Genomic DNA, 13,168 nt, shown 5'->3' on the forward strand with positions numbered 1-13,168 from the left:
AAGGTGTAGTGTTCAGTAAGCTGTAGGGTAAAATGCGAAGGAGGATGTGGGCAATGAAGAGACAGTATTTTAGTACTAATATTTATTGATCACTTACTATATATTAGGCACTGTTAATTACAGTACTCGTATTATTTCACGTAATCACACCACATATTAAGTAGGTGCTATTATAGATGATTTAACCAAAACTGGGGTTTAGAGTTTTAGTAATTTTCTCAAGTTTCATGGCTGGTTGGTAGCAGAATTCAATCTAAAACTCAGGTCTGGCTTAGTTCTTAACCAGTTTTTATGCGGCCCTTTAGAAATCAGATCATCAAAAGACTTACAAGGCCATGCTAAAGGAGTTTAATTGATCATGGAAGCTGTGATTTTCAACTGTGTAACTAGAGTTTTCAGATGTGACTCACAGGATGCAGTGGGAGGTGAAAAAGGAAGTAAATAGTCATAGTTGCTGGTATGCAGCTCTCTCTTGCCCCTTCAAAATCAGTGCAGCTCCACTTTTCTTTTTTGATATATTGTGTTTTGATATATTCAGGGTTTCATGCAAAGAAGTGATGTGGTCAGATATGTTTTAGATCAGGGTTCCCCAACCCCTGGGCCATGGACCAGTACTGGTCCGTGGCCTGTTAGGAATTGGGCCGCACAGCAGGAAGTGGGGCCAGCAAGCAAAGCTTCATCTGTATTTGCAGCTGCTCCCCAGCGCTAGCATCACTCCCTCACCTCCACCTCACATCATTAGGCATCACTGGCACTGGTCTCTGGTGCCAAAAATCAGTGGGATTTGGTGATTGGGGACTACAGTTTTAGATCACTTTGGCAGCTCTATGGAGGTTGGGGAGGAGAGCTAGCCTGTGAAGAGGGAGACTCATTTAGAGGCTATTGCTACAATTTGGGGTGAGAAGATGAGGACTTGACAAGTGGAGCTGTAGAAAAGAGCTATTTAGGATGTAGAATCAGTGGGATTTGGTGATTGTCTTTACAAGATATGGGGGATAAAGTAAGACCAAATGTTTAATGGTAAATTTTCTAGTTTCCTCTCTGTGTCCTCTCCCTATTTATATACCATCTGATATCCCTAACGCTTAGTTTTGGTAGTAGAGAATCCTAATCTTGTTGCCTTAGTATTTAGAGAATCCCTGACCTTCATTAGTGCTGTCGGAGAAGGTATATAGGTATATAGTCAGGTTAGATACATTGTTTTGTTCCCTCCCTACTGCTTTTTAAAGTTACTAACACTGCTGCAAGTCCTTTTAAAAATTGATTCATACTGCTACACCCAGATTCAAGAAATGGAAGATTGAATACCCAGGATTTCTTTTGTTTTTCACGTATAACTTATATACTGATTTTAAATGTACAGCTAAAGTTTTCACAAAGTGAACATATCTATATAACCAGCACCCACATCAAGAAACAAAACATTATCATCAACCCAGAAGTTCCCCTCATGCTCCCTTTTATTCACTAGCCTCTCTTCAAAGGAATCATCAACACCTATTTTGATCCCTTTTAAAGTCTTATCTATTTGTTTGTTTATTTTATCCTGGGAATACTGACTTTCAGAGAGAGTTAAGAATATAAAAGACTAGCCTGTTACTTTCCTTCTTGTGGGAATAGTTAGACATGTGTGTTATTTTAATAGTAATTTTTCTTTTTTATGGAATTTTATGGTTTTCAAAGTATTTTCGTATATGTTCTCTTTGACCATCACAACAATCATGTAAAGTTAACATGCCTTTTGTCATGTATATGATGTTAAAAATTGAGATAATAAAATTGGTTCTTGGTAGATATATTACTTAGTAGTAGTTTATTTTCCCAGAAGTAATTAATTTTTTTAAAATAATTTTTATTTAGGTTCTTGAATTAGTGTTGGAAAACTTTGTTTATCCGTGGTACAGGTATGTTCTTTCTACAGGTATGTTCTTTCTATGCCTTTTTCGTTAGTATAGTGAATACCATTAAGTGAAGTGTGCTCGTGATGGGTTTTTAGTGTAGGCCAGGATTTCTCAACTTTGGCACTATTGACATTTTAGGCCAAGTAATTCTTTGTTGGGTAGTGCTGAACTGTGATTTTATAGGATACTTAAGTACCCCTGGCCTTTTCCCACGCAGTGCTAGTATCACCCCCTTTTCCTCCTAGTTGTGACCACCAAAAATGTCTTTAGAGATTGCCAAATGTTACCTGGGAGGCATAATGGCTTCACTTAACCATTGATGTGGGCAATCAATTAACAGTTTAGTGACAATAAAGAGGAAAAATCCTAGGCTGCTTTATTTTTTATATTAGTTTTAGATATACAGTATAATGGCTAGACATTTATATAAGTGATGCCTCAGTTACTCCAGCACCATTAGAATAATATTGACTATATTCCCTGTGCTGTACATCCCCATGACTTTTGTAACTACTAGTTTGTACTTCTTCATCCCTTCACCTTCTTTTCCCAGCCCCCCAGCCCCTAGGCTGCTTTTTGAAAGAAAAATTACTTGTAGAATTTTTTTATCACTCCTAAATATAACGATTTACTATTGTGTATGCACTTAGTACACTTGAAATAATTGCACATTTAGAGGAAAAATTTATGTTCAGATGTGTCCTTAAATTGAAATATAATTTTAATAGAATTTTCCTGGAATATTAAGATTTTTTTCCAAAGTAATTTTGTTTCTGGTATCTGCTGTGAATGTACAAGTATCCAATACCTTGCAGAATATGGAATAACTCTAGGCCTGAAAAAAATATAGTTTGAGAATAATAAATCCAAGTTATGTTATTTAATAAACACATTTCCTTACATAAGCATCAGGTATTTAGTTATGTATTTGAACATTTATACCTAAATGACTTATAGATGTAATATTTAATGACATACCCTAATTTTATATTGATTCAGTATATTTTGAATTTTCTAATTAAATTTTAGTAGTTGAATTGATTTATAGTGTCTTAAAACAAATTTAATATCCAGTTTATATGCCATACGTTCCTGAAAAACTATTTTAACTTAGTTTTTAAATGTTAGATTCTGTCTTAAATATGGGGAATTTGCCATTTAAGTAAAGCTAATGCTGAAGCATTTTGTAAAATAAATCCCGTTATAAAGACTCCCTTGGCCCCAGCCCCCCTGCCAATGTTATGACTTTAAGACCTAAAATCTAGCTGTATTTCTAAATGTTATAGCTATTGATGCTGTAATATCCCCTTCCCTAGGGTTAATAATGGGAAACATGGTCAGTAAAATTGTCTTCCTTATTCTACCAAGGGATTTAACAGTTAGCACCATCTTCAAGTTCAGGATATCACCATTATACATCCCTTTTTTTCTTGCTTTGATTGGGGAAGTGTCCTAATTCTTCTAGGGACCTCAAGACCTCAGGATAGTGAAAAGTAGCTCCTCAGAAGAAGGTTGTCAAAATTTCCTTTTAAAAACATTTGAATTTTAGTTTTTCTTTTTTAAATAGAACACATTTTTATTTTTACCATTGGAATTCGTTTATATCATTAATCTATTAATATTTTAAACTAATTTAAAAATTTATATTAATTTTATTCTATTGTTTCTCCAAAATGATTCTCTTTTGTTTCTTAGATGTTTCTTTGCTGATGCTTAGAAAATGATCTTAGTATTATAAAAATATGACTACATATATGTGGATATCTACAGAGAAATGTATAACATGACTTTATTAATAGTGATATCTTGGTACCACAATTATGGGAGACATTTATTTTCTTTTATATACGTTTCTGTCTTATTCTGTAATATAATGTGTTGTTTGTTAAACAAAAGAAAAATAGCATAAGTAAATGGACAAGAGGAAGCTCTAGACTCCTTGGTTTCTAGATAGTGAAGCTGCGTATTTCTCTGAACTTCTGAATGCTTGCTTTTCTCAATTTGAAGGGATGTAACAGATGATGAGTCCTTTGTTGATGAACTGAGGATTACATTACGGTTTTTTGCATCTGTTCTAATTCGAAGGATTCACAAGGTATGTACTTATAATGAGAAATCTGGGAATTTGAAGACTTAGTATTACTAAAGAGAGTTTTTTAAATCTTATATTTACTTTGTCCTGTACTCTGTATTTTTGCATTTTCTTTACTTTTTGGTTTTTTTTAGATTGAAAGATGAAGGGATCACTTTTTATTCATTGGTCAGTTTCACTTTAATGCTTGGCTATTTTAGTTTGTGGCAATTAGATATAAAAAGAGAACTATAAGAAAAACAGTCGTGTTCCATTTCAGTCATTTTACTGTGTAAATGGTAGTGATTATGACCCACTTAAAAATTTTTTTTGAGCCATATCTTGTGTATGTTAGGGTCTTTGCCTATAGATATACTTACGGTATATCAGCTGTAGATGCACATACTTGTCTACCGTCTTGTCAATTCAATAGAATTGACCATATTGACAAAAAAATTAGTATATAATATCTCTGCCTATAGTAGGTAAAATAAAGATAAATCTTACTAAATGTTTCTAGACCTATTTGAGAAATGAACAGTACAGTCGCCCACTGTAGAAAAGAAATGCAAAAAAATGAATAAGCCGTTCATAAAGAAAAATGTAAAATGGCCAATGAATACCTGAAACCATATTGTCTCATGTCAAATAAATAGAGCTTTTTGATGAGATACCATTTTTTTTTTTTTTTTTGGCCTATCATGTTGGGAAAGATAAAAAAAAGAACGATACTATCTAGTAATGGTGATTGTGGGGAAACAGGCAGAGAAACTATGAATCCAAATTAATATCACGCTTACTCTGGAAGGCAGTTTGGTAATTTTTATTAAAAAGACTTAAAAATGTTTATACTCATTTAATTTTATTTTTTGATAATATATTTTAAAGAAATAATCAGTTTATGTAAAAATGTATGTTCATAAATTCATTGCAGTATAATGAAAAACTGATGTTTACTTAATATGATTGTTGGTTAATTAAATGTAATACGTGCCAGCTATAGAATTCTATGCAGCCGTGAAAAGTCATTTTGGAAAATAGTACTTATTTACATGGGAAATTATCTTAGTCAAGTGGAAAAGGCTGGAAAATAGTACATGTGGCATTTTTCCATTTTGAAAACAAAGCTTACATATTAAAGCTAGTTAATATGTATATTAAGGTCATGTATATCTTTATCACTGATAATACTTGTTATGGTGGTGAGTTGATGCTGACATTTGGTTCTTTCCCTGAATTTCTTTCTGTTCATCATTTATTTTTAGTGCTGAGCATTTGTCATTTTTGTAAATAGAAAAGAGTTGATAAACATGAAAAATATTGTTTAAAGAGTTCTGAGGCAATTATCTCAGTAGACAATTTAAGTGGAATAAATGATTTAGTAAGAATAACAATTGGTTGATGATAAACCATTTAAATTATAACTTAGAGTAAGTCAATAAAGTTAAATGATCAAAAAGCCGATTCATTGTGAATTCATCTATAGGTATTAGTTAATAAACAACTCTGCTATATTAGGCTTTGAGATAGCGTAGTGATTTTAAAATCATAGCACCTCATACTCAGAGTGTGCTATGTGTATTTTTGTTAATAGCTTTATTGAGATATAGTTTATATGCTTTACAATTCATTTATTTATGGTGTACAATTCTGTTTTTTCGAATATTCCCAGAGTTGTGCAACCATCACCACAATCAATTTTAGAATATTTTTATCAACCCAAAAGAGACCTCTTACCCTTTAGCCATAAACCATTGTTCCCCCACCTCCTTAGGCAACCACCAGTCTGTTTTCTATCTCTGTAGATTTGTCTGTTGTGGACATTTCATATAAATGGCCACATATAATATGTGGCCTTTTGGAACTGTTACTTGTACTTAGCGTAATGTTTTCAAGGTTTATTAATGTTGTCACATTGTAGGATATATCAGTACTCCATTCTTTTTTATGTCTGAATAATATTTCCTTGTACAGATATGCCACATATTGTTTATTCATCTGTCAGTTGATGGAACTTTGGATTGTTTCCCTTTTTTGGTTGTTATGAATAATGCTGCCATAGCATTTATGTACAAATTTTTTTTTAGAGTGGGAGATAACATGTTTTTATTTGTCTCAGGTATGTATGTACCTAGGATTGGAATTGCTGAGTCAAATGGTAACTCTCTGTTTAACTTTTTGAGGAACTGCCAGACTGTTTTCCAAAGTGGCTGTACCATTTAATATTCCCACCAGCAGTGTATGAGGGTTCCGATTTCTCCACATCCTTGCCAGAACTGGTTGTTATCTTACTTTTTAATTCTAACCATGGTAGTATGTATGAAGTGGTATCTCATTGTCATTTTAATTTGCATTTCCCTGATTACTAATGATGTTGAGCATCTTTTCATGTGTTTATTGGCCATTCGTGTATGTTTTTTTGGGGGAAATGTCTATCACATTCTTTGCTCATTTTTTAATGGGGTTATTTGTCTTATTATTGAGTTGTAAGTGTTCATTATATTATATGTATAAGTTACAGGTAATTTATCTGATATGTGATTTGTAAATTTCTTCCATTTTTCTGGATTGTTATGCTATATAGTCTTTCTTTTATTTTATCTATGTCACTATCCTGGGAGGTAAATGGATCATTATCATACTCATTTTCTAGAAAGTAACTTTGTCAAAGCATTAGAAGTAGTTAATGGGCAAAGAATGAAGCTTGTTCCTAATACAATGTTCTGTCCTCATACCATTGCCCGAATATTGTAAACTGACAGTTTGGGGATAAAGAAAACAAGAAATCATTTAAGGTCCAGATTTTTTTTTTTTTAAATCTAAGTTTAGTGACAAATTCATTATTTTACCATTTTGATTCTGACCTGAAGTCTCTAAAATGGAACTTACGTATGAAAATTTTCATAAGTGTTCTCAGAAGACAAGATTTTATAAAATGTTTGAAAACTAAAACGTGTTGTTTATTTGATAAATATGAGAATAATTTTTAATCATTGAGTACCAAGAGGCCAGGGATAACTGAAGAGTAAAGTTATTTTGCAACAAGGCATTCTGCTAGCAAAATAACCCCTCTTATTGAATGTGCTTGATCTTACATAGCCAAAAGATATCTGTAAACTGTGCTGGGTTTTATTAGTAAATCACTAAATATTGGGGGTTTATGATCCATCATGCTTATTAGATTTATCAGCCGGTGATTTTCTTTCTTCCTTAATACGGAATTCAAAAAGAACTGAGAAGTTAACACAAAACTTAACATTGTTGTGATGCAATTTTCTCATGCCTTTAATAATGGGGAAATATAATATGTTGAGTTTTGTGGTAGAAGATAAGCCCGTCAAAGTCCAGTAAACCCACTTTTTGGTGATTTATTTGCAATTTATTTTTAGTTACTTAATTGTTTTTGTCTCTTTTATGTGTGTACATATAAGCCTACAACCCTCTTTCAATAACCTACCATAGTCACTATAGTTTCCAGCCTTTAAATTGAAAAATGTCTGTGGGGAATGATGAAACTTAATATTATTCCAAAATAGAATGCTTCCATATATCGTAAAACCAGAATTTATCTTGTAAGCTGAATGAAAAAAGTTCATTTTCAAGTAACCTTAGTAAACAAAAATTTATAGCCTCAAAGGGATGATAAGTTACTTGAAGTTTTTCCTTGAATACATTTAAAACAAACACATTAAAGAAATGTCATGAATAAAGATTATTTTGTGAGAAAAATTTGGTATCCTTATGCATATCCTTATACACATTAAAATATTTTCATTGCTGTGGTAGCAAAATTCTCTAAAGTTAAGGTTAGTATGATCCAAGAATATAAAGTGCTTTTAAATTATATTTTTGAAAGATTACAAATAATAACTATAATTTTTAAGACCGTATATTCTAATATCTTAAACATATAGTTTCTGCCATTGTAACTTAGTGATAATTACTTTAAAAGTTTTATTTTAATGTTGAATTTTCTAGGTGGATATTCCATCTATTATAACCAAGAAACTATTAAAAGCAGCAATGAAGCATATAGAAGTGATAGTTAAAGCCAGTCAGAAAGGTAATACAGTTTTCTACTACAAAGTTTGAGTGATTTTGTTTTTATACACCAACTTTCAACTAAATATCTAAATACTGATACATTAACTGATATATTCACAATTCTGTGAGAGTATTCTTTTAAACTGAAATACTTTTCAGTAGTTTGTTAACTGTATAAGTGATTGTGAAAACTCAAGAATCTATGAAAACTAAAATATAGTTAACTTTTAGATATATTGTTGATTACTCTTGACTTTTTTTGAATGATAGTCTGTTGCCTTCATTACTTCTTCAGGGGTATATTTTAATCTCTTTCCTCTTTCTCAACAATTTCAGCAGTTTTAACCTATTCCTATATACTACATATCCTATATTCTGCCCATCCTATAAATTGTTACCATGTTAATTTCACATTCCTTATTTGTTATTTCCCTACCAAACAAAAATTAATGACTGCTGTAGAGTCTAAACTGTATATTTAATTCTTTCCTATCTAGTCAAATATTTTGATCTACTCTTGTGTTTCACTATGTATTATGCTATAGCCAGAATGACCTATTTGCAGTTTCACATGTGTGTCTTGGCCTTTATACTGTCATGATTTGCACATAGCATATGTTCAGCAAATTTTTTCCGATCGAATGAATGAAATTGGGAGTTTTCTTGCTCTTCGAACAAGCTGAAATGTTCCTATTTAATAGAACTACTTATGTGCTCTATATTTGGTTCTTTGCCAAACTGATTTTCTCTGTGTTTTCATTTGGTATTCTTTGTCAATGTTTTCCCAGTATGTTCTGCAGAATACTACTTTATGTAAGATGATCATGTAGGAGAGGTTTCATGGTCATATTTTCTGGTAATTATTACATATTGTATTCCCCTTCTGGAAATTTCCAGTAAGTATTAGCATACCAAAATCTCTGAGCAGTCCTGCAGTAAAGAAATAGCTTTAACTTTGTTTAACCCAGCATGTCCCAAACTCATTTGAGCATAAAACCAGTTTTCCCTTCCTCATAATATCAATCAGTATAATTAGAGTACATTTGGGCAAGTTATGTTCTAGGCAGAGTTGAATTTAAAGTAAATTATTAGTTTAATCTTTGGTATGAATAATTCCTCAGGTATGAGAAACATTTTAAATTCTATATTTAAAATTTTTTTCTGTGTTCATCTTATAATGTTATAACAAGTAAAAGTAGTTTTACTTCAACATAGCTAAAAAGTATGAGTTTGAATATGTGTAATTTAATTGCTAAATAAAAAAATTAACTTTTAAAATTATTGTTGTGTTACTGGCAAAAGCATAGTAGAGACAGTAACTTTGCTGTAGCCATTTTTTCCCCCCTCTTTTAACTCTTCCTTCCCCCCACCCACTTCCACCCCTGACCTATGGATGTTGCTGTTTCTCCATAAAGACTGAATCTCTGAAGGCGAGGCATCTCTCACGGCGTGCACCTGTGGCCTGGTGCACCCCGGGGTATGGTCTGGCATGGTCCGTGGCTCCACTTGGGGCACAAACCCAGGACCTTCTGCGTGTAAAGCAGACGTGCTAACCACTACACTATGGAGCAACCCCTGTAGCCATTTTTTTAAGGTTACTGTTAAAAAAAATATAGGAGAAGTGTTATTAGTAAATTTTATTTTTTAGAGAAATTTTAAGTTTATAGAAAAATTGAGCAGAAAGTATAGAATTCCTGTCTATCTTCCCCTTCCCCTATTATTAATATCTTGCTGTAGTCGGTACATTTGTTACAGTTGATGTACAATAAGGGTGCATTATTAATTAAAGTATAGTTTTTATTAAGATTTACTCTTTTTATTGTACATTCTATGAGTTTTGACAAATGCATTCATAATGCCATCTGTCCACCATTACAATATTGTACTGAATAGTTTCACTGTCCTAAAAATCCCCTGTATTTCACCTATTCATCCCTCCCTCCTTTCTTTTTGAACTGCCGTCAACCACTGATCTTTTTATTGTCTCTGTGGTTTTGCTTTTTTTAAACAAATGTCATACAGTTAGTCATATGGTAACCGTTTTAGACTGGCTTCTTTCATTGAGAAATATGCATTTAAGGCTTCTCAGGCTTCTTCATGTCTTTTCATGGCTTGATAGCTCATTTCCTTTTATTGCTCGTATTATCCATTTACCTATTGAAGGACATCTTGGTTGCTTCCACATTTTGGCAATTATGAATAAAGCTATAAACATTTGTGTGTAGGTTTTTGAGTTAGCAAAGTATTTTTTAATATAGTTTTTATTCTAAAGACAAGTACTTTGAACTCAGCCTGTGAGTAAATGGAGTCATCTTTTTATTGTTAGTTGAATTGATCAGTTTAATAAAATCCCCAAATTATTTTGTTTCTATGAGAACGATGATACATACACACACTTCTAGACAGTCCAGTTTGACTGAAACTTATTGTTGAGTCTTTGCAAGATAAGAGTTGCTAATTTGCTACTATTCATGTAAAAATGGTCCTCAACTTAAAAAATCACTATTAAATGCTAGATTGGATTCATTAATAACATTATTATTAGTGAAATTCATATAATTAAAAGGCCAAAGGGTTCGGAGGACTCTTATTTTATCCAAAGGTTCTGGGGGTCTAAATATTATGACAGTAAATTAGATAAACATGTAAAAATGGTTCTCAATTTTAATTTTTCATTTCTTTATGAATCTATTTTCTAAATTTTTTGGCCCCACAGTTGTGCATTACTCAGGAAATAAAGGTTTATCTCTTCATCCATATTCATCCTGATCTCTTGATGTTCTCCCCTTAATCTGCCTTTTGAGAATAATAGAGATTATATAGACGTTTTCTATCTATGTAAGTACTTCCATGGCCCTTAGAAATGTTGAATGCATATATACATTAGAAGCATTGATTAAATTTAAATTTAATAATAATTATGCATAAGGACCTTTTTCATCCTGAAGATACCTCTTTGTCATGGATTCTGGGGACTTTTCTTTATGGTCTGAAAACTGGTGACTGGTTAGGCAGTAGATATACTGGTAATTAGTGGAGATTAATGCATTCTCTGTTTTCTAGCATCTATATTTTGCTTATATTCTTAATTAAGGTTTTTCCGCCTTTATATTCTTTTTATCTTTTGCCTGATTCCCGTATTTTCTCATTACCTAGGACTACATATACCTCTCACATCTGACAGATGTTGAATAGATTCCAATCTAGTGATTTAATTTATATATTATGTGTGAATGGTTAATCACACCAGATATTATAATTACATATTATGCATGACAACTTTTCAGTGTTAGTAACTAATAACTACTGATATAGAAATTGAGGCTCAAAGGAATTATATCATTTGTTCAAGATCATAGCTTTATTTTAAAACTGCTAATGATATACATTTTTAAAAGACTTTGGGGAATAATGCTTGGCAAATAATTGCACAATTATATAATAAAATGCATGTCTTGTAAAATCTAAGTCCTTTATTAATCCTGCTTTAGTACCTCAGGCTCAGGTAGACTTCATTTACCTTCTTTGTATTTACACTATTAGAATGCATATGTTGGTTTTTTGGTGAATGTGCTTGCATTCTCTTTCAATAAAAATAGGAGTAAATAGTCAGAAATAAATACCATTGAATTAGGGTTAAGATTCCCTTTACAAACTCCACAATTTTAAAACATGACACAGAATGCAAATAGGGGAAAGTGTGACTTGTTTTTCTCCTAGTTTTTTGAGGTCTGTAAAAAGGAGTAGCAGTACTATTATTTTTAAGTTTTAAAATACTAGCTTAGTGCTTGGCCTTTTAAGAAAACTGTTATTACAACTTATCAGTTAATATTTAATAACTGTATAAGGAATTCTATACCTCTTATGTCCTTATCCTCTGGGCAGAAGATACAGAATTTAAGCAAGAAAGCTATTTTTATACCATAATCACTTTAAAAGGTTAACCTGAATGATTTTTGATGTGAAAGTGAGACAATAGAGAATTTTAAAAAGAAGGGTTTTGTATTTGCAGAGAATGAACAAGATGTCATATTTGATAACAGAAGCTTTGTGTGTGCTAGAAGATGTTTTCTGTAGTTTTTTCCATTAAAAAAAAAAACATTTGCTTTTGTTTAATATAATTTGTAAGGCAGTGACACAAGTTTAAATTCTTGTTTGCCAAGAGGCTAAGGGTCTTCTTATTTCAAAATTTAAAGATTTCTAACCAAGAAGAAAATCACTTTATTTTTAATTCTGTTTGTGAAAAATTTCCCAGGGCAATACATATTGGAAAGAAAGGAGGGCTAGAAAGGAATGACTACATTAAATGATTTCTTTATTTGTTAGTGGAAATGACTGAAGTTATTTAATGTTGCTTAAATTCTTTCAATATTTATCTCTGTTTATAGTTGAAAATACAGAGTTTTTACAGCAAGCTGCTTTAGAAGAATATGGTCCAGAGCTTCATGTGGCCTTGAGGAGTCGAAGAGATGAATTACACTATTTAAGGAAACTTACCGAACTACTTTTTCCTTACGTTTTGCCTCCTAAAGCAACAGATTGCAGGTATAAGTAGACTGGATAATGTCATAGCAGTATTTGTATACCACGCCATTTGTATATTGCTCTTCTTGATCGTAATAGGAGTACACTAAAACTTGAGTTTAGCCTATGATGTGAATAATTTTTTATTTAAGAAATATAATTGATCAGGCCTTAAAATGCCATTTTAGATGCTAAGTATTCATGATGCGTTGTTTAGAATTTTTTCTTGGAAATTGAACCTGGGATATTAGATAAATATGAATAAAATTAATTTTTGTGTTTGAGGTCATTATGCTTTGTTACTTCCTTGGTGGTCCTTTTAAAAGACATGTACATTATGACTTAATGGCAGAAACAGTTTGAACAAACTATAAGGACACGTTTGGGTTTGAGGTCATCCACCTGTGAAGAATAATTAGAGGTCATTTGACCCATCTTCCCTTGTTCTGGCAGGAGCATGTTTAGATTATTTCATAAAGTTACTTCATTACTCTTACCCTAATAATCCTTAGAGTAGAAACCATGGCTTATTTTTGTGAATATACTTGAAATGTTAATTTTATTTAAAATTTTTATTTTAATAAATTAAAATTTTTATCTTAACATTTTTAATGATTTTAATTACAAC

The 13,168-nt window shown here is 31.8% G+C and overlaps 1 protein-coding gene across 7 annotated transcripts in view; it reads left to right on the forward strand.

Annotated features, from left to right (window-relative positions):
• The window catches only part of SNX14 (sorting nexin 14), a 62,051-nt gene that overhangs the window by 17,076 nt on the left and 31,807 nt on the right, over nt 1-13,168 (forward strand). For 6 of the 7 annotated variants that reach the window (XR_001518209.1, XM_006926338.2, XM_006926340.2 and 3 more), the window contains exons 5-8: nt 1,861-1,904; nt 3,909-3,996; nt 7,951-8,035; nt 12,405-12,561. Coding sequence is in view for 5 of the 7 variants with exons in the window: in XM_006926338.2 (XP_006926400.1) it covers nt 1,861-1,904; nt 3,909-3,996; nt 7,951-8,035; nt 12,405-12,561 (374 nt within the window). In the remaining 2 variants the exon portion in view is untranslated. The remainder of the gene's footprint in view (nt 1-1,860; nt 1,905-3,908; nt 3,997-7,950; nt 8,036-12,404; nt 12,562-13,168) is intronic. The other variant, XM_025042914.1, reaches the window with a different exon arrangement.

The sequence above is a fragment of the Pteropus alecto genome, unplaced genomic scaffold, assembly GCF_000325575.1.
Source record: "Pteropus alecto unplaced genomic scaffold, ASM32557v1 scaffold7, whole genome shotgun sequence".
In the NCBI taxonomy this organism is placed as follows: domain Eukaryota; kingdom Metazoa; phylum Chordata; class Mammalia; order Chiroptera; family Pteropodidae; genus Pteropus; species Pteropus alecto.